A 25,466-nucleotide genomic window follows, 5' to 3' on the forward strand; every position below is an offset into this window, starting at 1 on the left:
CAGGTTCTTCGGCCCCAAAAAATCCCAGCAACCAGAGCCCTGAAGCCAAACAAAACAAGCATCAAGTCAAGCTGTCTGCAAGCACCCTCACCTTAAACAGGCTGATACTCTCCGGCAGCTATCGATCTTGGCTACCCTTACTTCAGCTTGGCACAAGTTGGAGTAAGGCGGACCAGAATCTATCATCTGCATTGTATCGCTTTATTAAAAAACAAGGACTACATGAACCTCGCGGTAAAACAAGAAGGCTGAAATTTAGGTCACCTGCTACTCACTGGCACTGTAAAACATCAGCAGTATGTCCCCTTCCTCACATCTGTTGTTAAACCTCTGAAGTAAGTCTCGCAAGAAAGAACAGTCCAACCTAACATTTGTATTTGCAATTATCTTCTGTATCTATCCTCCAGCTCCCTCCCACAGTGAAATATAAATACAAAATGTTCACAATTATTTCAATGGCAAATATTTTTTTCTTCTTCTTTCCCATATTCATTACGGTGTATAAGGTGGTGGCTTTTCAAAAGGTGGAAAATACGGTGGTGAGTAACGAGGCGGCGCATTAGAGGACCACATATAGCTGGGAGACGGCGACACTGACTGGGGGTCATCAGAGAGGCCAGAAGGAGTGGAGGCTGGAAACATGCTGGAATGCTGCAGGGAGACAGCAAGAAGGCTGTAATGTAACCACTGCTTAATGTAGAGGGCCCTGGCAAAGCGATACTTCATTACCAAGCAGTGCAAGATTAACATTTCAAGGCTCACTTCAGCAAAACATACCTACGTACAAGTAAGTATTCAAATAACTTGTTGCATTCAGGGTAAGCACAGCCTGTAAAGTAACAGTTTTGCATAATGAGACTTCTTAGACCAGAAACCGAAGAAGGTGTTTTTTTAAAAAAAAAAAACAAACCCAAACAAAAAAAACACAACAAAAAAACCAAACCCAAACAATTTCGTTCTCATGACTTTTTTATACTTACTACACTTCACAGAGGCTGGACAACTGAAAACCAATGAGTCTCTCTCTCTCTGATGGTTTCCACACATCAGCCAGTAGCAACAATGAACAAGCTGCAGATAATGCCTTTTTACACAACTTTTTATCACAAATAAAAAAAACCCAGAAATTAACAACAGCAAAATAATTTATTCCTTCACTAAGTAAAAAGCTTGAAAAGGTGGAGAAACCAAATTCGTGCATGCCTGAAGATTAATTTCTGCTCTCCAAAATACCTTCGTCACCAAGGCCTCGAGTCCTACGGTGCTGGCCTGCAAATCCCACACCTGCCTGGCCGGACTCCCCGGCAGAGAGAGAAGCGTGAGGTTGTTTTCAACCAGCATCTTTTTTGCGTCACTCCCCTCACACCAACCTGTGGCGGTTTATCAAGCGGATCTATAGCCCACCAAAGCCCAGCCTGCTCATCGAGGACCTCACAGAAAGCCACACAAACCGTTCCCGTTTCAAACAACCCAACAGCTCTTCCAGCACGCCTCAGTTCACCTAAAGCCCAATGGGTGGGAGCCCCCGGACTGCAAAGACCTTTGGAAGGGCACTGCCGTGGCAACGTGGTACCAGCACTCATTAGCAAACGCAGCTCTGGATTTTCACCGTCACCAAGCGCCTACACACAGCTGCCTCAGCCACAAGTCCTGGAGAAGCGCTGCCATGGCTGCAAGCAGCAGCCTGGCTTTGTTAACGAAGCTGATGCCTGGGAAGATGGGTCTGCCGTTTTGGAGTTGTGTGTGAAAGCCACGTCTTGCAGGGGCACAAGCTTCCTTAGAAATTCTGGAGTGCTGCGTTTTTCTTCGTGGGAAAGACACGTGGGATGAGGGGGAAGTACTGAGTTGGCCAATTCTTGCATCGGAGGGAGCCCAGCCTTCGAAAGGGATTTGAGCGGTGAGGCTGGGCTGGCTCTGTGTGCTGTAGGGTGTACCAGGGGAGAAGGTGTCGGGGCGGTACGGACACTGCTCAGGTTGGAGCAGGGCTCAAGGCAAGAGAGGGTCTCCACAGCCAGAGGCCCCAGCTCACGCTTTCATGCAAGCCCTCAAGTTCCCTGGAAGACAAGCAAGGCTCAGACTCGGAATTGCATTTGAGAGACTGGGCTATTTTAAATTTAGATTACCTCAACCAATGCCCAGCTTTTGTGCTGGCTCCTCAGCCAACCCCTGTGCTCACAGCAGTGAGACGCAGAGACTGCCGCCCGCCCGCCTGAGCCCTCAGCGTCAGCAGAGCCCCGGCAGTACTCCTGGCTGAAAAGCAGGGCAAACCCACCCGTGCTGAGCTCTCCGCTGGCGCTGTGGCTGCAGGACAGACAAACCCCCAGTTACACAGCGCTTCGTACCAGCCGAGAGGCTGAGAAGAGGACTTTGCAGCAGAGCTTGGTTTGGTATGCCTTGAGGTTGGCATTTTGGTAACTGTAAAAAGTTATACAACGCTAGCGACTGTCCCAAGTTGCGTTAATCTCAAAAATGAGTCGCAAATCTGTATATGTCTTAGAAATTCTGATTAAGTATTAAAATATTTCTAGGAAGCCCTCACAACAGCGTTGTCTAGTGGTTCTATCAGTAAAACCAGAAAGGTTTAGATTCATTTTGCCTCTAATGCATGGCTCGGATGAGGGAGGTGGTGGGTATCACAGAGCACACCTCTTAGTTTATGTCCAAGACCTTAAGCTCTTGTTAATAAAAAAAAGTTTCCAGCCCTGATGGTTGCAAAGAAAACGCATGATGTGTTAAGTTAACATCACCACTGTGGTAATATCCACCTGACAGATGAGCTGAGGAGGAAATGTCCTCATCTGCTCCAAGAAGTGAAAGTTGATGTTGACAGCAAGGTTCACATGAAATCACCGTTCCCAACGGCACAGCTCCATAACTCAGAAGAGGATGGGATGCATTACAGCAGAGGTGATGTTTGCAGGGACCAGCTGAAGCGTGTGGAAAAAAACCACAACAGAACAGCTTTTCAGCCAGTATGTGACTTCAGGAGCTCAAACAGCTTGTTTCCAAAAGCTCATCTGTTTCCCTCAGACATAACAGTTGGCCTAAAAAAAACCAGGACCTGAGCACCTCGCGTTGCCTCTACCCTCAGAGCACTGCAGGAGCCAGAGGCGATGCCTATCTTTAATGTGGCCTCTACCAGCAGGTTCTGTTGCCTGCTCTTCAAGGACAGCTTTCAGGAAAACACTGCCTTAGTAACAGAGAGCACTGCCAAGGACTGATGCCTAGTAGGAAAGATTTGGTATTCTCTGCAGGAACAGGAAAATTAAACTGTGTGAATGATGGGAAGACAGGTCCTGCAGACCGGCTGGATTTAACCTTGCTGCGAAACAAGAAAACATCCTGTAACGCTCCCTACCTGAAAGTCGTATGCCGAGTAGGGGGGCAGGTGAGGAGTGCTGTGGTAGTAGGTATTGTAAGATGTCACTTGTGGCCTTGAGTAGTAGGAGACCGAAGGGTGTGCGTTTTCAACCGTACAGTTCAGAGTAGGGAGGGAAGGAGTCTGTGAAAACAAAAAAAGAGAGACTCTCAGGCTGCTAACCAAGTCACAGAAAGCTGACAGCTGCAGGAACGCAGAAACGATCTAAAGGAGAGCTGTGTGTCTTCAGAGCTTGACTCTGTCGCATTAGCAGCTGGCAGTCCAGTTCCCTCTTGGGCATCAGGTGAGTCCAGAGGTCATTTCATTCCTCAGCCACCCCTTGTTTCATCTCAGATTCCACGGCACAAGCTGGCAATAGCCCAGCGCACACCAGTACAACACAACTGTTCAGATCGCATCCTCACACGTAGGAGGAAGAATCCATTAATTCTGATTACTCTGTTATTCAGTGCATTTTGAGATCAGCATATTTCAGCTCCTCTGGTACTGCTGTTCACAGACACTTCTACACATCTTTTTTTTACCAAGGTTTACAGGGTGTCTGGTGTGCATCAACTCTCAAAAGGCCATGAAACACAGCTGGTAATGCATCTCCTGTTTTGGTTGGGAAGATCTTGGTGAGTCTGAAAAGAGTGTAGGAAAGTTCAGAGCTCTGAAATAAAGCACCTTAGTGCAGGGCCCAAGATTTGTTTCTAAGAAAAATGTATTGCCAGGACAAAAAGTGCTCTTTTCTGTGTGTCTCATTTTGTATTATTCTGAATGAGTCACAAGAGACTGAAAAAAACCCCCCAAATTTATCTGTTGAATGTTCATTTCTACCCATTGACTTGTCCTCTGCACAACAAAACCGTATGGAAGGTAACAGGCAGCCTGGTTTAGTGAGGGTATGTGAAAGCTCACATTGTCAGAACAGCATTTTTTTTTTTTTCATTATCTGAAGTCTGCAATCTTCCACCCGGTTTTGGTCCCCAGTTCACCTTCTCAGATTCTGCAACATGAAGAAACTAGATGGAGAGTTTCAGCCTAACAGGGCTGCTTAAACAGTCTGTAAAGCTCAGAACCCTACTACTGCTATCAGTATATAAATCAACAATTCACAAGCAACCACCACACATTTTCTTGTAGAAGGTCAATGCTATGAAAAGAAAGATCAATTTTTAAGAAAGAGCTTATTTTTTTTTCATCCTGGTATTGCCAGCACCTCTGAGAAGGTTCCTTTTGAAAATACAATCTCCTCATTCTGTTCATCTTTTTAGTTGTGTGCAGGCGATGACATCAGATGAGAAAGGTGAATCATCTCCACTTTCTCCTTGCAGTTATCTCGTCCCCTTCTTTCCAGCCTGATTGCAGTGATGCATAGATCATTTGCACTGAAATACCAATAGCTGCTTTCATGATTACTTTACTTTTAAAAGGCAATTTGCCTGATGCATTTCATTTAATGCACAGAGAAATTGGTACCATCTTACCATGTCTTTAAAGCCTCCAAGTATCGCTGCTGTAATGATCCCCAGGAACAGCCCCACTATGTTCAGAATCGTTGCTGACCAAAGCAAGTGGTAAAGGTGGATGATGTCCTGGCAGCTGCTGACATCGATGTATTCATAGTAGCCTCCAGAAATCTCTACTCTGCTAGATTAGGAAAAAAACAACAATGATAAAAAAAATGCACCGCACATCATAAAACCTAAGTACTTCTGCTGGACAGTAAGATGCATTCTGTAATTTAATAACAACCTGGACCTAACTGCTGAGGGAGTGGAGTTAAAGCCTGGTAGATCCCATGCTTGCAGCATCCGAGATCTCCCTGCATGACAATGGCAGAAGGCGGCTTGATCTGTTGTGAAACAACCAAGTCCTGCAAATGCACAAATGACCTTGAGTCTGAATCTGCCTCTTATTTCTATCATCTGAAATTGCCACAGAGGTGCTGGAGGTTTCCCAAGGACAAACTGGTCTGGGAAGTACCCAGAGGAATCAGCCCGTGCCCCGAGGAGTGGCAGCTGCCACCAGGGCAGGCCTGGCTGCTCCTCACAGGCACACGAACAGCTGGGTAGAACAGGCACGGGGTGGCACAGCTGGCCTCCTGGCACCGCGGGGCTTGGACATAAAACACGTCCAACTCAGCTGCCCTGCTCCAGCTGCCCGGCCTCGGTGGCCCTGCAATGGCACGGGCTGGCAGGACCCCTGGGACCCAGGCAGAGAGAGGTCTTTCTGCTCACTTTTTTAATCTTTTCCACATGCAGAAAAGAGATGGAGAAAAGTCAGTCAAATCCACTCAGGTCATTATTTTGGATAGGGAAGAGCAGCTCCTGCAACATGTGGGCTGTAGTCTCTCCAGTAATGACTTCTCTCTGACTGCTGCTTAGGGGAATGGGCCCTTCAGCATAGCTTACCAGATGTAGTGGGATACAGCAAACTCCCCTTAAAAACAACATGTTTATCAGGGCCAAACAATACTAAGGGCTTACAAATGACTTATCTCCCAGCTCACACATGGAGTTAAGCTCAAACTGCACAAGGGCTTTGAGGAAAAGTGGGAAGAATAAGATCATATTTAAGGCCAAGCAGCAGGAGATCCAGGCTCAGCTCCCCAGCAGATTCTGCAAGGCCTGCAGGAACCTGCCCCCTTTCACAAGAGCCACCCTCCTTCCCTCATTACTCCATTTCAGTTTCCTCTTTTCCTTTTTTCCATATCGTGTTCTAGCAGGCCACTGCAGAAGACACTGCAATGAGGAGACAGGGATTTCAAGCAGAATCGAGGCAGAGCGTAACCACAGGTTGTAAAGACCTGTATGTTAGCCCACACGACCTCTGTATAACCTGAGCACGCGCCGTGACCACCTTTAACAATGCAACCTGTATGTACTGTTTGCAAGGGCCCGTTCCTATGGAGATCTTTGAGAGTGTAAAGCTCTCAGCACGCTTTGGTGTACCACTGAGAGCATTCAGCATTGTACAGATAAGTACAGCATGTACTCGTCAACGGCAAGGGGCTCCGACGCTGCCACAGCCAGGGTTCCCAGCACCAGGAGGGATGCAAGACCGCTGTCACTTTTTCTATCATTTCCATCCTTTACATAATCTGTGACCAAACCAGCCTTGAGTGTCTGTGCCTTTCTTACTGAGATCCCAAACGACGCAGCACCTCCTCAGTGCACAACACTTGTGTGGTACTAAGCAAGACTGAGATGGTAACAACCGATATCTTATATCAGAGAGGTGAAAATGGGTCAGAGGCAGGACCCTGAACCAGCCTGACTGGGGGGAAAAGAAAGAAAAAAAAAAGTTACAAGTTTTTCTATTCCCATCACTTCTCTGTATATCGCTCTCTTCAGCTAGTAAAAAGGGATCGTGTTCTGTAAACTGTCAAAGGGAAGAGTGAGCTTCACCCTTCTCCAGTGGCTTCCACAGAAACAAAGTCCTACAGAGACCAGGCATTACCCTTCCCAGCACGCAGAACCACCCTCTCCCAGCAGCAGCTTCTGATCTGCCTCCACCACAGTCAATGATTTAAGTGGGGACCAGCCCAACTAAGCACTGTGCGAAATGCTAAGCCTGAAACAGCCCTAGGCAAAAGCCAGCACTAAAAAAAAAAATAAAAAAATCAATTTAGTAATTGCTTGCTGACACACATTAGAGACTCCAAATGGTGTAAGCAGAGCATGCTGTAAATTAAGTTGGCTTAGGCAGAGTACCAGATCTAATGACGGTGTGATCACTATGCAGTGGTTCTCGATTGGTAACCGCCCTTCTGACTCATCTTTGCACAGTGCTGGTACATCTTCCAACCTCTTGTGGCCATGAAAGATATTCACTGGGCAGAGAGGACGCTGATTTACGAACACGCAGGTGGAACCAGCCTGTGAACCCTCATCCCTGTTAGCAGGGTGGGGAACGAAACGGTGACAAGCTGAGGAAGAACAGTGTCCCAGTTTTTACGCCTTCAATCTTCTAAAACAAAATAAAACCCAGGGAACAGGCAGTGCCAACAGAGAAGGAAGGCGTCAGGACAAGGGACATTCAATAGGGGAAAACCTGGGGAAGGCATCAAGTATGGAAATAATGGAAACTCACACCCTCTTCGTTTTTCCAGCCAGGCTGGCCTGGAGCGTGCTTACCCATAGCTGGGATTGCTTTAGTGTATTTCATACATCCCTTCACTTCATCGTATTTTGCCTGGGAGTCCTTTGGCTAGCAGCCACAGCTTAAGATCTGTTCCTACAATAGCTGTCATTAACCGATACTTTGCTCCTGCCCTGTCCTAGCCCTTCAGACACCTGCAAACCAGCATGGCCACTCCTCACCCTTCCCACGGCAGGGAATGGTATTTTTAAGCTTACTCACTTTCCACAGTTGTACAGGTCACAGCAGAAGCAGGTGTTGGTCTTTATTTTCGGTGTGCAGGGTGCACGGCGCTGTGGGTGACAGATTGCCTGTGTGAATCCAGAAAAAATACATAAAGGACATAATCACCAAACATGGTTGCTGCTGCTATTTGGCCCAGTCGACATGTAGATTTTGCGCTGATCCCCAGATTAGCCCCAGGCTTATTTTTGTTTCCTTATCTTGCAGCACAGCTCATACAAAGTACACAGTCACACTGGAATAAAGGTGCACTAGACTAGAACAGACCAGTGTTTCCTTTTACCATGGGGAAGTCCTAGATAAGCACATGCCTGCCTGGGAAGGGCGTTGCGCAACTCTTAGAAGCAGCCATGACCTTGCTGAACTAACACTCCTCACCACACAGCAACTCAGAGCAAGGAGCCATCAATAGGATGATACAAACCGAATGCAAGATTCCCATATTGATGAATAACTGACTAAAGCGGTTAATTGTCTGTCTGTGGGTAGCTCATGTGGACGGTGAGCTGAAAGCTACTGCTGAAAGCAGAAAGACAGAGAGCTGTCTCTCTGAAAAGAGAATGGACCCCACCTATGCCACTGTGTAGTACTTACTTTGCACCTCAAGCAGGCATTTTAAGTTGGAATACAGTGGTTATTCAAAACTACTTGGACACTTGTGAGGAAATCTGAGAGAGACTCTCAGGACACAGCAAAGGCAGCCAAAGATGTCCACACACACTATCGGTACGTGGCAGGAGTGTCCGTCTCCTCTTTGGAGAAGGCAATAGACAGCAGCGGTGCGGAGGCTGGTGTGTGTTTCTCGTATCCACAGAAATTACTGCTGTCCTAACTCTTAACCCACCACCCTGCTCCTGTAATGAATGTGCAGCTGAAGATCTAGAGAAACTGGTGTATTTTCCTATGTGCCATCCCCTCCTCTCCACCCGCTAACACGACAGTATGGAGGAATTCACTGCCTGAGTCCTCCCGGCACCTTGCTCCTGCCCCAGGCCCAGCCTCCCCATCCCCTCCTCGCTTCGCAGACCTCCGGGACACCGGAGCAGCAGCCTGGCAGCAGGTTCCTCCACCTGCACCATGAAGCTGTCCCATTCATGGAGACAACACAGCCGAACCCACTCTCACCTCAGGTGGGGTCGTGCTCTTGGAGTAGTACTGACATCGCCCCGCGTACAGTGGCCTCAGATCCTGCCGATGAAAAAGCGAAATCAAAATCAGCCCGCTGGTCTGGGGAAAGGGGCTGGGCTTTAGAGAGACCCTGTTCTCGCATCAGCTCCTCAACACCGTGGCTGTTCTGCAACATCCCCACCCAGGGCAGCCCCCCTGAGCCCCACGTGATGCTTAACCCTGGTCCTGGAGGCAGGTATTTGTTGCAGCTAGCATGGGAAGAGCAGGCTCTTCAGCTGGGCTTGTTTGGGTGAGGGCGGCCGCCCCGAACGGAATGATTCATTCCTCATCCCCCCAGACACATCCCAGGGCTGCCTGACGTGTTTCCGAGGGTTCTTCATACTGAATCATTAACAATTTCTCACTAAATTGTTGGCAAATTCACCTTTCTGGGCTCTTGAGTGACTTGTGGGAAAGCTCTGGAGGACGGCTCAGCCTGCAAACATGCGTTAACGTTTCACTTTGGTGCAGCCTGGTCCCCAGGGCACAGCCTCAGGGACAGCCACGCTGGGTGTGTATCCGCACCAGCGAGCCCTTCCCAGGAGCAGCAGGACTTGCTCTCTGGGCGTCTGATCCGAAGCTCGGGGTGGCAGGGCAGCAGCAGGCGACAGGGGGAACGCTATGTGCTAGCGTGACAGGAGCACGTCTCCAGCAAGACAGTGACATTTTAGGGCTGTCAGGGGGTGAAGCGGTGAAAGCACGGCCGTCCATTAAGAGGCAGAAACCAGAGCCCTTGTCATCCCAACGGCTCAGCTCTGGCTGCCTCAGACAGGCAGATATCCCCGCGGCCAGCCGGGAGGAGGTGCCAGCTCATGCCATCACCCGACCCATGAGGTCAGCATCTAAACATCCCAGAGCATGTCTGCGGGGCTCAGACCCACATGGCCAGGATCAGGAGTCGAAGGAGCTCCACCTTTTTAACAAAGCTAATGCTTCATGTGCCCTCAGAAGCGGGGGGTCAGAGATGGCCAAGACTTGCCGGTTGCATCCCGACAGACGGAGACCTATCACGCAGCTGAGCGGAGCTGCCCTTTGCTCCGTCACCAAAGCCTGCCGTCCAGCCGCCTTTCCACCATCGCAATGCTCAGGGCCAGGAAAGGGGAGCTGGCTTCGCAAGGAAAATAACAAGCCAGCTGACACGGGGAGCTTCCACTTCATGGGTAATTCTGACCTTCTGAAATTCCTTTCCATTCTAATCATAAATAAACCTTTTTAATCCCATTTTGCCAAAAATTTCAAAAAAAGTCATCAAACTACAGAGTTGCGAGACAAAAATCTGTTTGCAGTTACAAATGTCAATTAAAAAGTTGAAATGGAATTGTGTTTTTTAATTTCTATACTAATAACTGAAGCTTTTGCACATCCCACTGTCCCAGCAATCGGTCGTGACAGCAGTACCTTGTACTTTTAAGTCATCAAATGGAAACTGAGAACCTACTGCAAGTGCTTCCTGTTTATACTGTAACGTTTTAATGAGCTTCATATCAAATTGCTTCATTCAACTACAACATCCAACGGTTCAATCAGCACTAAGAACTACCTCTGCTAACTTTTAAAATACCATAGGTGTTACTGCTTATATATTGCCCCTTGGCAACAGCTGTAATTCACGTTACATCTTATCATTTTGAGACTTGGTAAACACATAAAGCATACACAAAAAAAACTAAAGGGAAGTTTTAAGATCTTAAGGCTTGCTGCTAATTTCAAAATATTTTTGAAAAGCTGATACATTTTTCTAAAGTTTATGATTTAAAACAGCATTCAGCACATGACATATATTCACAGGGTTTCATGTGGCCTGATACAGGATTACGGACACCATCACCTGTTTTCCTAGAGTAAAAGCATTACAGGACCTGTGTTTTCCTGGAAGCACTTACTATGTGTCTGGCAGCAAAGACACCGTCTACTATGGCACAGCAGAACGCAGCAATGACGCCAAAGCTGATGAAGACGATCGATGCAACCAGCTGAGAAAGGAAAACAAAGCAAAGTATCATCTGCCTCTCCACAACCGAGCGTTTCGTGCCCTCTCCAGAAGGATAACGTAAACCACAGTCAATAAGCCCTCAAGCAATCAATGACCCAAATGTTTGCCCGGGCCGCACAGCCTGGTCTCATTGAAGGCAACGGGATGTGCATCTCAAAGGAGAGCGTCTGCTCCTGCAAGGCGGCAGGAGCAGTGGTGCTGTGCCAGATTGTTTCTCTGGGGACTGTTGTAATGCAAGTTTTTCCATGACTCCAAAGTGCTAAACTTAGGCTGAGGATACACCTCCTCTTCTGGCTACCGCTGTCCTTAACTCTTCCCTGGAGAGAAAGGAGGGGTGTTTATCTCTCCCCATCCCGGAGCGCCGTGGGGAGCGGCTCCTGTGGATGCTTCCCAGGCTGTTGAGGGCACAGGAGGCTCCTGTGTGTGAACCTCTCTGCTGGGAATGTGCCTTCAGGAAACAACACTTTCACGCAGGCATAAGCACAAAGCCATGAGACCAGAAGACAGGTGACCAGCCTACGCCACGGGTGTTGTACACCCTCACAGCAGCCTGGCCGGGCTCCTCAGTGCCGGGCTGTGGTGAGCACAGCCCACGGGACCCCTCCAAGCCTGCAGGGAGAGAGATCTCCACCTTCAGCTCCAGGAGGGGAGTCAGACAGGTCTGATCCACTTCCACTGACCCCATCCTGCTCATTCTTAAAATTAGGGTGAAAGCACTCAGAAGGTAAAGCAGAAATACTCATACCCCCACCCAGCTGTGAGAAACAAAGTCTCCACACCCACTACACCACTTTAAACACCTCCTCTGCCTAAAGTGCCAGCGCTCAGTTTGGGGAACCACGTGCGCAAGTGCCGACATGACTCCTCGCTCCCGAGCAGCAGCTCAGCCGCTGCCAGCAGGCTCCAGACCAGCTCATCACACACAGAGCTCCCAATACCGATCCCAATCCCCCTCGCTAAAGCACATGGGGGATATCGACAGGGCCATGGAGGGAGGGCAAGCGTGGCACTCAAACAGGCAGGTTCACAAAGGCAGCAGTAGCTTAAGGTAGCTTAAGGAACCACAGTATTTCCATTTAAAGAACTGAAAGATTTTGTGGGTTTTTCCCTGGTACTTTTCCACTCCAGCGATCATAGCCTTCAAGTATCGGTCGCTGGCAGCTGTTAAAAACTACTGTTCCACAAGTACAAATGTGAATCTGGTCATTGGGAGCTTGGAGCAATAGTAAAAATCACTAATATCACAAATACAAGATTAACAGTTAGCTTGGCTAGGACTGGCAGCTATCTTGGGTCTCCCAGCACGGGCATGTTTGTTTTAAAGCGCCAGGTGCTACGTTTGCTCCAAAACCTTGGTTCCTGCCACCGTACAAGGATCCAGTTCTCAGAAAGACAAGCCAAACCCCTTGGCAAACACAAGCCAGAGGGATCCTATATGTATTTTTAAAGTATCTCAGGATTTTTAGGTTAATCACAGCGTTTTTACCTAAACCTCCCTCACTGAAAACAGACCTTCCTCCAGCAACATGCACGTGCAGGCCAGGTCAGCCTGAGCAACGAGAGGAGATGCTGGAGGGCTCACCTGGGACTGTGGAAATGGTCCCTGTAAAATTGCTTACTTCAGTTAGCTTCAAAATGAGAGAAAATAAAATGGTTTTCTAGATGAGGCAAGTATTCAAGATGCACACTGTCCGACTGCAAATAAAAACTGCAGCAGCAGGCAGAGCAGACTGTGAAATTAACCCAATGACCATACAAACAAGTCACGGTCACTAGTAACAAGCCAGTACTAGAATATTACATGCTGTGCCACAAAGCACTTGCAGATGGCAGCAGGTGACAAGTTTTACAGGATTAGGTCCTACGCCAGGACCCTGTTTTTGTCAGCTGTAAACACCTGCATTCCCCCCGACTCAGACCCACACCATCTCCACACGTGGATCACAGCTTGCACCACCCACTACAGCAGCCACAGCGTTTCACTACCACAACCAGTGAAACCACACAAGGGGAGAAAGCACAACTTCCTACGCTTTTGGTGGAAAAAAAATGGGGTTTATGGCTTAGGTTATTTTGTAGCAAGCTTAGTTTTTCTCTGTACTTTGTTTCATACATACACGAAAAGGATAGTCTCCCTAAATAGCATGACCCTTGGAGATGGGAAGCGAGCCAAACACTAAATATACACAGTTAGGTACTTATCGGTCGCCCCTGCTTGCAGATAGGAGCTGCTAATGTAGTTATTTAAAATAATACAAGGTCAATGATGATACTTTCATAACAGCCCTACTAGGATATAAGGATCTGGTGTTAGAAATGGGTTCGCTCACTTTATTTATACAGAGCTTCCTGCCTCTCAGCTGGAGAAAGAAAAGCCTGAAAAACCAAACACTGAGAATTTATGACAAAGAAAAACCAAACAGCAAATAAAACCATAAAATTCATGTTAAAAATCCCATGGTTTTCAACTAATCTCATGATTTGCCAACAAGATTTTTGATCTGCAGTCGACAATACTGTCACTGTAGCAAGCAGAAGTCCCTCTCAAGAGCCGTGTAACATTTAGTGATTTGGTCTTTGCTCATCTAAATCCTGCCAGAGTCAGCCACACAGCGTAGCATTCGGACGAGAAAAGACAGACTGGGTTCGGAGAGTGCAGGAGCGTTCTGGGCTGAGGTTCCCTTTAGGTCGCGGTCCAGCGACACATGGGCTGTGAAGCTAGTGGGTACTATTTTTCCATGGCACAGCTGACTGTCACAAAGGCACGTAAAATGCTGACTCCTCACTTGAAAACTGCTGAGCGGGCGGCTGGGGTGTACGTCGGAGCTGCCGGCGGCACTGTCGGGCAGCTGCCCTCCCCGCGGGCACGAAAGCTCTCCCTCACTTTGACAAGTGGGAGGTGCGGACGCACGGTGTGAAAGCCAATACGCTCAGGTGGGAAAAACGAGAGGTGTCTATTCCTGTCGGCAGGCTGGAGAGAAGTGGAGGGCTGCTTCAGGTTCGCTCTCCCCGTCAGCCACATCGGCTTGCTCGACTCCTCATGCTCCCAGCCAGCTTATGGGCAGAAACACACATGGAACATGGCAGCAGAAGCTGTTTTTAGCTCTTCTTGCCATCACTGAGGAGCAAGCGTGTAACGAGCGACACCAAGACTGCCTTTTAGCAAACTAGGACACTGGGGAAGCTCACAGAATATAAAAAAAAGGAATAATCCTGCACTGAGAGTGGTATTATGGAAACATGTAATGGACAGAGCTGCCACAGTGAAGTGCTCCTGGGCAAGGAGGAGAAGCGACTAAAGCATGGGGACAATAAGTGACAGCTACTGCATGTTCCCTCTGTGGTCAGAGCAGAGACACGGTAGCTGCCAGCTGAGGCAGCAGTGACGCAATCCCTGCAAAGCTGGGTCACGCGTGTTTTTTAGGACACAAAATGATAGAGAGATGAAAAGAATAAACATGGGCTACCCAGAGCTCTTCAGAATAAACAAACAAGTCAAGTCAGAGCCACGCTGTCACTCACGGGCACCCCTGTGAAGAACGCAGGACTGATATAATATGGCCATTGCTCAACCAGACCCTGACACCCTGCTAATACTCGATGAGCAAGAGGCTTGGAAACCCCGCTAGGACAGAAAGAACAGGACATGCTGCTCTTGCAGAGCCAGGGTGAAAACAACAAAAAATATCCACTGGGAAGCCCACCTGCCCCGCACCCTGTCTGCCTGTGGGAAAGGCAGTTTTCCTCTCCCACAGGGCCTGCCTCACTCTCTCCCTCCGGCTCTGCAGGGAGCACGCTGCTGGCAAAGTGACGGGCAAGGCAGCCCAGCCCAGCCTCTGGATTAGGACAAGCAGGAATTTCTCCCAACTCCCTCTGCAGTTTGGCAAACATGCCTTACTCTTGGCCAGCAGCACCCCCCGCTAATCTGATCCCTGAGCGCCCCCGCAGAGGCAGCTCCATCCCACCAAGAGCAGGCATCGGCACTGGGCCAGCGGGACAGGCTGCAGAGCCAGCACGATCCCCCTTGGCCCTGTGCAGCCAAGGCTGGAGGGGTCTCGCTGCCAGACCATGGGGCAACCAGCGGGGAGGGGGACTGCAGCCACTCCGGGAGAGCCAAGCGGAGGCAGGCATGTCCACAGGGTGCACCGGGAGCTGGCCTGTACCTGCCCACAGGCTACCTCTAGCCAGCCATGTGCGGCAAGCAGAACAAACAGGCTAGGAAAGACTGAGCTCGATAGCCTGCCAGGACCGCATCACATCCCAAATTCTTTTGATCTGTCTCTCCCCATGCCTTTTGCTAAATTCTCCCAAAAGACTTCCCCCACCCTAAGCCCTGTTACTGACACCTCCAAGCACTACAGCCCCTACCTTCATGGCACAGGCAGGAAGACAAGGGGGTTGTTAAATAGCATCTGCAAGACATGTTTAGGGGCTGTCAGAGAACCAGCCAAGTCCACACAAGTCTCCTGTGCTTGCCAAAGCAGGTAATCTGGGCCAGCTTTGTCCCCACTGCACAGAGAGACCCCCCTCCCACCTGAGCACAAGCTCAGTTGTGATCCTATCGTATCAGCAGCGCTGGTCTCATATGGTTTGTGCTATCTGCATGTTCCCTGCCCACCTGCTCTCTTCTGAACATTGATCCCATAGGATGGGACACCAGAGGCCTGCCTAGACAGTGGCTGCCCAGTCCCAGCACGCAAAAGCCTCCTCGCAGCGTGAGAAGGGAACCAGAGAGCACTGTGATCCACACATCTGGTCTAGCCAGCATCTTCTGTGCTTCTCAGGTCCCCAACTGATACTTTACAACATGCAAAAGTTTCTTGGTTGAAAACCTACTTGAAAAGGAGTTTGGAAACAAGGACCAGCAACACGTATGTAAGCCAGCAACACTGGAGGAGGTGGTTGCTTTTCAATCACACCAGGCTTCATGCTTTTCATCATGTCAATATCTCAAGTGACTTTTTCTCTAGACGTATCTAGAGCAGAGAGCTCTGAGCACCCCTGTCCTCAGGAAGGACCTTCTGCTGAGCCCTCTAAGGGCTTTCACCTCCAGTCTCTGGGCTGGCCATTACACAACCTGCTGCTACACCTCTCTGTCCTTTGCTTGGAACAGAAAGTGAAGCACTGACTATCCAGAAAACTCCAAACACTCTATTTCAAGCCCTTTAAAAAAATCCCACTGAGTTCAATGAGACTGTATATAGTCACTTTGTGCCTCCTTGAGCATTTTGTTTTCTTCAGTTTAAAAGTATCAGGGTTAAGAGCCTTGTTCTCCTGGGCTGCCAGAAACCATCCCTAGTTCTCAAGAGGTATGTAACACTACCCTGGAAAAGTTAGGAAAATCAGTAATACTATTTACATACAAAATTTTAGTTAATGTCATTCTTTTTTAAAAGTTTTTATAATGAACTTACCATTTGCCTTTTGTTTTCTATCAAGTTTGATCCAATTATTCCAAGAAACGACCCAAAACCAAGCTGAAAAAACAACATATTGTTAGCATTTAGATCAGGACAACATCCAACATATTTTACATACAGACAGAACACAATTAAATCCAGAAGCAGCAAAAGAACATACTGCGGATGTGGGAGCACTCTTCCTTCAGCAAGGAATCAGTGGAGTCTCTCACTAGCAGGAACTATCAAGTGTATCCCTTATATGACACTAAAAGCATGTGCGGAAACCAAAAGGATGAGATCTGAATTCCAGCCCCTCCCCAGTGATGCTGAGCAATGGCTGGTGGATGAGGATATACATTGCTGTCTTGGAATAACCCTACAAACACTCAGGAGCCTCCAGATGCAAACCTAGGAAGACCGCATCACTAGAATCTGCAGGACTAGGCTTTCGGAACCTCACCAAGGTTTTCAACTCAGAGTTTCTTGATGTGAACTATGAAATAAGGGAGAATTATACTCAGGAAGATTTAGCAGTTTGCTGCCACCTTCTATTCCTCCCTTATTTCTAGGGGTGAGGATGCACTAACCAGTGTCTTCTACCAGAAAAGCTCACGCCAGCCCAGCCAACAGAATAAGCCACTCCAGCAAAAGCATGTTTTCTTGCTGCCATAACTGACAACATTGTTCTTATTTCAGCTCAGTGAAGTCAGCCAGGAGTGCGATTTCCCACCTCCTTTCTCCGTAGCCTTGAGCTATTTAGCTACACTAAATAGAAGTTTCTAGGACAGAGCACATCTCAGCCAGGCCAGAAACAGGGACTTCAACCAGGAGCCATGGACCACAGGAGGAGATGCAGAAGTACTTCTGTGCCACAGTGAGAAAAGTCTTTGACTGGTATAGAGCATATCCAACTTCCCTTCTATGGGTCGGCAAAATGAGAAATGCCGGAAAAGTCCTACCGTTGGACTGGTCATATTAAGCAGGTACAAATCCAGTCAATAGACTAGGGGGGCAGTGAAGATCCGGGTGAGAATGCCAAATAACCGGCCAACTCCTCAGGAAGCAGAATAAAGCACGATACAAGCTGCAGTGATTCAAGAATGAGTCAACTAATCTGGAATCGATATTTTAAGATGCAAGAACAGAAAAAAAGAAAAAGTTTTAATAAATCCGAAACTAACAATCAGAGGCACGTGCAGAGATTAGCAGACACAAACACGATGAGAAGTTGGGCTTACTCTTGCCCTGCTCTGCCTAAGCCCAGTAACATTTGATGCAGTGCCGCAGGCAGCAAGGGCTGCTGGCTCAAACGGTGGGGATTAAAGTGGAGCAGCCGATTCCAGCTACCTGCCTTGCACTCTGAGCTCTCGGAGACCATTGTCCCCACAGCAGGGACAAACTATCACGGTGGGACGCACAGCACTGAAGCCAGGTGCTGCTTAACACTGGGGCAGCAGGGCAGAGCCAGGGGCACTGCTGAACTGCCCCAAACTGATCTGCCGGCACTTCTGGGCTTATTATTTTGCTCGGCTTGGGCAAGCAACAATTCCCACCTTCCCCAAGCAACAGGAGTTTTACAGCTCAATTCCAAGCCCAAAACCTGGGAGATCCAGGCGTTAAGAGTGATATGGATACAGGCATTATTTTCAGTCTGGTGATGTTTAGCAGCAAGAAAGTTATGTGGCAACACACACCTAAGGCAAATGTTCGAGAAAAACGTTTTGTGCCCTTGGAGCTTGATCCAACAAGTTTAAGAGAAATGTCCATGTGGTGCTTCAGAGCAGTCTCAAACCAAAAGGTGAAATCTTAAGATAATTTAAGATAATTCAAAAAGAAGAAATTAGAGCAAGTCTGTACATCCAACAGGTAAAGACCAAGTAAATCAGTGGATTCTCAGTAATTAATGGGAATTCACATTGCATTAACAGGAAAACCAGTCATTCTTCTGGTTGGGATGGGACCAGATGGATGGGACAAAGAGATCTCAGTAATCTGTATCAATTGCATCACTTATTTGCTGGTGGATATGATGTGCTGGGATGTCTGTCTGAAAGGAGAGCAGGACACAAAATGAACATGCTTTTCCAGAGTAAAGCTCCAGGCCAACACACTTGAGAAGGAACCACTGTGGAAGAGGTTTGGCCAGTCAAAGCCTAAGAAAGGTCAATCATTTACACAGATGCTGGAAGCTGGTATAGCTTGGAGACTACACATGTATCCCACAGAGCCTCACAAGGATGCTTGCCCTCTGTACCCCATCATCACTCTTGTCTGCTGAGCATCACTCTTACACTCTGGGCTTCCCAGGCCCACCTCAGTCATCCAGCCACAGGTGAGGATATTTCCCACAGAGGCACAGCCTGTTCACAGACATGGTCGTGGAGGTGTCGGTGGTCGTGGAGGAGGGTGAAGGCAGCCTGACTATAGGACATGTCATTGCACCCTCTGCTTCAGCTTGTCCAGTTGTGTCAAGGAGGAACTGCACTGTTTGGGAAAATAAAACAGACAAAACCCCCAAAAAACCCAAGCAAACAAAATCCCACTGATGCGTGGAAGGTCTCTAGTGCCCGGTTCTATCCTTCCTTGGGAGCAGAGGCCTGGGAAGATAATCCCTCACATTAGACAGCCGCTTCTTTGCCTGTTTCCTCCTTGCACAAGAGGTGTTTGCCCAAGGACACACAAGTTAAAGGAGGAAAGAACGGTGCATTAGGCATGGCAGCAAATGAGACATCTTTGTGTGAAGATCTGGATGACAAGACCTGCAAGGACCTGCTTCTTCAGGTCTGTGGAAGCTACCTGCTCGGGGACAACTCACCGAGTACTCATGCGCCACAGCAAGTCCTTTTTCCACAGTAAAGGGAGAAATCCCAGATTGTTACGAAACATCAGCTATTTTAAGCACCTGCTGAAGCATCCAGCAGCAAACTGAAATGTTTTCCTGTGCAGGGGGACAGGCGAGGTCGTCACACATTTCCACACAGCGGATTGACGAACTAACAGGGGGGGAATTTGGCAACAAAGACAACTGTGAGGGTGCCTCTGAATAAAGTAACTCAACACCCTTCCCAAGTCCAGGAATTCATTAATTCCTTGAGTAGACTGAGTCTTACAAAAGCGTAAGCGATGCTGATGTTCCTGGAGCATAAATAGCACGGGAGATGTCAAGGGGACACGAACAACAGGCTCTACCCATCTGCATCAGACTGCAGGACCTGCTCTGAAGCATGAGGTTCACCTCAGGCTGACGGAGTGTGGGTTAAGTGCGGAGAGTTTAAAGCCAGCCTGTCACCTTCCTCAGCACCTTCCTTCTATACTTCTCTTTAAAAAAGATCAGGCCTAAATGCAGGAGTTACTGGGACAGGCCAGAAAATCAATACTAAACCAAAAGAGGCCCAAAAGTCTGTAACAATGTTCCACACTAATGGCTATAAAAGGCCTTTCTTCAGTCACAGAAGAGCTTGTCCACAGAGAAGTACAAACCTCCCCGAGATCAGCAATGTGTGGCAAATAAATCAATCTGCAGTAAGGCAAGAACAAGTCTCCACCTAGTTATCTGGGACGGCTTTAAGCCTCCAGCTTCGAGGCTCCAAACCTAAAAGCAGAGCACTCCACAACTGCCACACCAGGAGCCTCTAGCTGGGGGCTGCAGCTACATTCAACCTGCTAAGACACCTAAATTGCCTGCACATCAGTCCTTTTTGTGCTTCTTTTTGAGTGTGTCTCAGACATGTGCAGGAACAGACCAAGACTTGCCTTCCAGCTCACGTTAGACCTCTGCTCCTGCTGGGAGGGGTATGATGTACTTGCTCCTTATGCTTCTGCAGGAGGTTATACATCTACTGGCAAGAAGGCTGGGCACCAGTGGACTTCTCTAAATTGAGCCATTTGAAGCTACAAGATTGTCCTTTCCCATTTTCATCCATTGATAACAAAAAAGAAGAAATGGATGTGCTAGCTGCTTTGATGTGCAAGCTCCCCTGGCAAGCTGCCATAGCTATTGCTAACGTGCTTCTTATTCAGGGACTCTGAATCGTTAAACACTTCTGCAAGTGAACTTGATGACCATGAGTTCACATGAATGTTCAAGACCTGGTCTCTCAACTGTTCTTGGCACCTACAGTCCTCCCTCACCTTACTTCTGCCTGGGGTTAATGTGATGTACACAAACAAAGAAGTTCTCAGGTTGCTTTGACTGACACAAGACCTATTTATCTCTCTCACCGTGATCTCAAAAGCATGTTATTGTCTAAGCTCAGAGGAAGCTGCCACTTGGATGGGATTTTCGCATGGGAATGAGCAGCAGGTGCAAAATAATAATAAAAAAAACAAATAAATCAAATGGCAATGAAGTAGCTGAGCATAATATTCAGGACAAGATCACCCTTTATAACATTTGCAGCATTACAAGGGACTTTGTAGGCAATAAGTTTTCTAGACCTACCTAGGAGTTCTATACTTACAATAACCCCTGGGTAATAACCTCCAACAGTCACATTTTGGGTTCTTGTTGTAGCAGCTAGGCCCACCGTTAGAATTAATACTGACACAATGAGCAGAGTCACAGTTACGTAGAGGGAATTTCTTTTTCTTCTATTGAACGACCCTAAAAACACACACACACACAACAGAATTTGCTGATTCCATCTGGGGACAGTCACGGTACCGCAAAATTCTCCTCCCACCGCCAACTGCATCGTGGTGAATTTTCTTTCTTCTAACTTGAGAATATTTTTGGTTTTGGCTGTCACTTTTCACCTTCACTAACATGCTTTATCAAGCGTTTCTAGGGCATCTGAATTCACATTTACTTATCATTGCTCTGACGTAGATGAAGACAGCCTTAAGAACTGCAACTTTGCAAAGCTCGTTTGGATACATTGGAGCCTCCCAGCTCCTGGGGAAATTGAGCTAATAAGAAATATTACCATTAGGCATTTATATATTTTCTGATCTGTCTACTTATATCAAGCTAAATAACCATATGGTATGCTACTTGTTTTGAGCAGGGAAATCTTGGCTGTAATCATATCATACGGCATCCACAATTTTCCATGTAAATGAGACATCACCAGTAACAGCCACTTCTCCTCCTGTAGTATCATCCTCTACTTTCAGCAAGGACTAGGTATTTTTAGATTCTTGAATAATGAATTTGTGGATTAGTAAAACTCATCTACAGCTGCCTGATTATGTTTTTTTTTCCTTTTATATATTTATAGATCTCCCAAATGAACATAAATATAAAATAGTGATTCCATCAGCCAAGAGGAAAGCTGGCTGCGATGTTACACTCAGCATCTTTAGACGTATTTGTTCAGCGTATGCTCTCCCATCTTTACTTCACTGTGTGGAACAGTCCTTTTGATTATATTTCATATGTTATGTAGACATAACCCAGCACCCACGAGGGCAGCTGGTAGGATTAAGGCACTCCAACAGTCCCCTGCCACACTGTGGGCTGCAGGGGCCACCTTGAATCTCATCCCCGCAGCCTAGGGCTCTCCAACACGTCCTGAGAGCAGGCAAAGGTATTTCCCACCCCAGAGGCTCCCCCAAGTGATGTTCGTGCTACCCGCACTTCTCAGAGCATTTCAGACCAGGGCAGGGACGTGACGCAAGAGCAAGGAGCTGCTTCCACCATCAGTGAGCGTATGCCCTAAAGCAAACCACGTTGGGAACCCCCACCTGAGGGGTTCAGGGGCTCCCTGACAGCCTGCACGTGGCGAGATAAAATACCTGCAGACAGGCTGGGAGGAAAGACTCAGCCAAGCCAAGCACAAGCACAACCTCCTTGTCCAAATGCTCCAGAGAGAGGAGCGCATCAGGCCTCGCTGTGCAGCTTTCTGTCTTGATGATGTACGCCCCAGGTGCCCCCTGGCCCTTCTTTAGGGTCTGCGCGTATTTGCAGCACAGCTAGAGAGATCTCTTCACCCTAACAGCTACACCGACGCAGCCATGTGGACACACACCGGTACAAATTATCTCCCTTCTTACACAGGGACAGCTCTCCGCAGGGAAAAGGGCAGCAGCTCCCCGCTGCTCCTCCGCACCCGCCCCAACCCGACCCACCAGCCGCGCTGCTGGCATGAGTGCTCCCTGGGGCTCTGGATCATTTCCAGACTGGGGAAATTCAGGGACTGCATCATTTCACCCACACCAAGCAGATGAGCCTGAAATCACAGACAAGTCCTAAACTTGGGGCTTAGAAGCCCCAACACAAGAAGATGGAAGGCAAGGGAGGTTTATCAAGAACAGCCACATCCTTTCTGACTGACCAGTGTCTCTGGAAGGAAAGCTCTCCATCCACAAGCCTTCTGCTTGTGTCCTGGAGCACAGCTGTGACCGCACTGCTGGGACATCACTGGGTCTAAGAACAAGGATCCTGACAACTAGTTTAGTCCTTAACTGGAATGAGTAGCTAGACAGTTACTAATTTCAAACAAAATAAAATTAAATAACTCCTAGAGAACCCTAAGATCCAGGCTGGATATTTTATCAGTGTTTCATGCCATTTTTTTTCAGGATGGAGATAAAGGTACCCAACTGTTTGCTGCAGGTTGCATTTGGGGTTAATCTTTTTATTTTCCTAAATGTGCCAAATAAGCTAATAATACAAAATCTAGACTTCTAAAGCGTTCAAAATTCATCAAGATGTTAGGCCATTCTGTATGAATTGCCTCCCCAATACTATAGTTTGTGCCATGCTCCAGTTCCAATGTGATCATTTAAATGCAAGTGTCACATAAATATCAGAAAGTTCCGAAGTACTGGGACCAAAGGTTTAGCTGAGCAAAACCTTAGAAACTGGAGAAAAAATAGCTACTTCTTAGATAGATTAATTCTGAAGGAAACAAAGAATGAACCCACCTTGCTTACACACATGGTAGATTACCAAACTTCTGATTACTGCTACAGTTTGGCTGGCGAATGAGCAGAAGATAAGTCAAACCAGCCATATGTTCCTTACACAGCTTAAACTCTTTCCAGCTAGGCTGTGTGGGCGCGCAGATGTTTGTGTGCCGTGTAAAAACCACCCTGCGGAGCACATCTGAGCGAGCTTCGTGGGTACACGAGCATCGCCTTGACACACACAAACAGGAATTCCTGCATTTCCATCAGGGATGCTTCAAAAAGTTACGATGAAAAAACCTGCAAAACGTGCTATTTTCCTCAAACCTGGAGTTTTTTTGTAATAGCATTTCTGCAGGAAAACACTCTAAAAGAAGCTGCTTGAAACACTGTTCGTGGATCCTGAGCTTCTTTCAGAACCACCATGTTTTCCCCTCTTACGTTTCTACGTTGTTTCCCAGCTCACAACTGGCACACACCAACACGCCATACAGAAGTGAAACAAAAGGTTTCCAACTGGAAAACTTCTGAAAGGTTTTCAATATTCCTCGTAATATTCCTCACCAAAACCCCCCCAAAAAAACAAAAAAAACCCACCCAAAAACCAAACACCACCACAAAAAAGCCAAAATGCTTTTATTCCAAGTCCTGACAAAACCAAGAAACCAACCACAATCCTTCAACTTGATATTGGAGAGAGATGCGATACTGAAGAGATAATGTGATTACCTCCACTTCAGCTCTGTACTGGGACACTAATTCCATTTTTTCTTCCTCTGAAAACACATTTTGTTACGTGTATATTGAGAAAGTGGTTTTATACTTCTGTAAGGATGCCTGCAGCTGCTTCAGCATACACGGACTCACACTCAGTATCTTCCCTGCTATCTGCTGAAGGGCTGCCCTGGCAAAATCCTCTCTCAACATTAATTCTTGCAGAAAGCATTCCCCATTAGATCATCTTCCTCTTTGCTACTGAGTTTCGTACAGCTTTACACACAGAAATGGAGCTACAACAGCTTTGCTATCTCTGCTTTTAAGAGGCAGCAATAGCCTTTTCTCCATGATTTACCCAAACCAGGTATCTCAATACTTGCAGCGATCACCTCAATGTGAGTACACAAGGTGGTCTGAAACACTGTGCTTAACTCTGTGAGGAAGGTGTACAGAAATTAATGTTGTCTATATTCTGGCTATTTCTTTTGCTAAAATGGCACTCAGAATTTGGACAGGCTTCAGAAAGATTGCTTTTATCTTAAGCCTCAGAAACACCCTCTTATTATAGTTCCCATATGTAAGCCCACTCTAAAAACAAGGTTGTAGCAGGTTTTTCCAGATTACTTTAAAAGTTTGCAATAATCCCTATCTTTGTACTGCCCCTGATTTACTCAAGTTTTTTTCCTGATTCTCAGAAGGAAACAGAGAAGATGGCACAGAAACAGCACCAACTTCTCCATCTTGTTCTTTGGGGGGAAAAAACCACAAGCGAAGAAAAAGCGCAAAGCAGTCCGAGGAAGCCAGCTTCAACTTTTACCCGAGGAGAACGGGGGGCAAACAGCACCGAGCCGTTCTCCTTCCCAGCCCTTCTCCTTTTGCTCCACTTCTCTGCTAAAAAAGCGTTAGCGTGACCCAAACCGCACTCTAATTACGGGCCCCGCCGGCAGGCCCGCGGGAGGGGGTCCGCAGGCGGCGGGGGGCCTCATCTCCTGCTTGGATGGCTGGGGAAACCGCAACGAGCAGCCGGCGCGGAGCGGTACGCGGGATTCTCTGACCTGATGAGGGAGGAGCAGGAGCGCTGCTCTCCGTCCCCGCTCCCAAGGATGCTGCGCGACCCGGGGGGCTGCGGGGGGGGGCGGCGGCCGCCTCAGCCCGGGCAGCGGGACGCCCCACGGGGGTCTCCGCCGCGGCCCCGGGGCGGGGAGGGGAGGGGGGGAGAAGAGGGACCGTCCTCCTGCGGATGGCACCGCGCCTGAACGGGCCGGGGAGGGGGCCGGGGGAGGCGGCGGGGGTCCGGTCCGGTCCGGGCGGCGACACCCCAGCGTACCCACCGCCCAAAATGGCCGCATCCTCCCGGCCCGACGGAGACTCTCACCCCACCCGCGGCACTTACCCACGGAGTCGGGCAGGGCCACGCCGCCCGGGCGCTGCTGAGTCAGGGACTGCCGCATGCTGCCGCCGCCGCCGGTCCCCGCTCCCCGCCGCAGCCCGCCGGGCCACGGCGGCGGACAGAGCCCCGGCAGCGCCTGCGCGCTGGGGCGGCAGCGGCGGGGCCGCACCGCACCGCACCGCACCGCACCGCACCGCACCC

The 25,466-nt window shown here is 48.3% G+C and overlaps 1 protein-coding gene across 4 annotated transcripts; it reads right to left on the minus strand.

Moving 5' to 3' along the window:
• Positions 1–185: 185 nt before the first annotated feature.
• On the minus strand, positions 186–25,466 carry TMEM255A (transmembrane protein 255A). Of its 4 annotated transcripts, XM_063347010.1 has the most exons (10): positions 25,269–25,466; positions 20,770–20,912; positions 16,322–16,384; positions 10,798–10,887; positions 8,873–8,935; positions 7,727–7,815; positions 4,849–5,011; positions 3,359–3,502; positions 778–829; positions 186–651 (listed from the first exon to the last, which is right to left on the minus strand). In XM_063347010.1, the coding sequence occupies exons 1-10, from the start codon at positions 25,324–25,326 to the stop codon at positions 608–610; spliced, it is 909 nt and encodes a 302-aa protein (XP_063203080.1). In that variant the 5' UTR covers positions 25,327–25,466; the 3' UTR covers positions 186–607. The 4 variants fall into 4 exon arrangements, with proteins under 4 accessions (XP_063203080.1, XP_063203079.1, XP_063203078.1 ...); XM_063347009.1 differs by lacking the exon at positions 778–829 and having other exon boundaries at positions 4,849–5,008; XM_063347008.1 differs by lacking the exon at positions 778–829.

The sequence above is a fragment of the Chroicocephalus ridibundus genome, chromosome 9 (assembly GCF_963924245.1).
Source record: "Chroicocephalus ridibundus chromosome 9, bChrRid1.1, whole genome shotgun sequence".
In the NCBI taxonomy this organism is placed as follows: domain Eukaryota; kingdom Metazoa; phylum Chordata; class Aves; order Charadriiformes; family Laridae; genus Chroicocephalus; species Chroicocephalus ridibundus.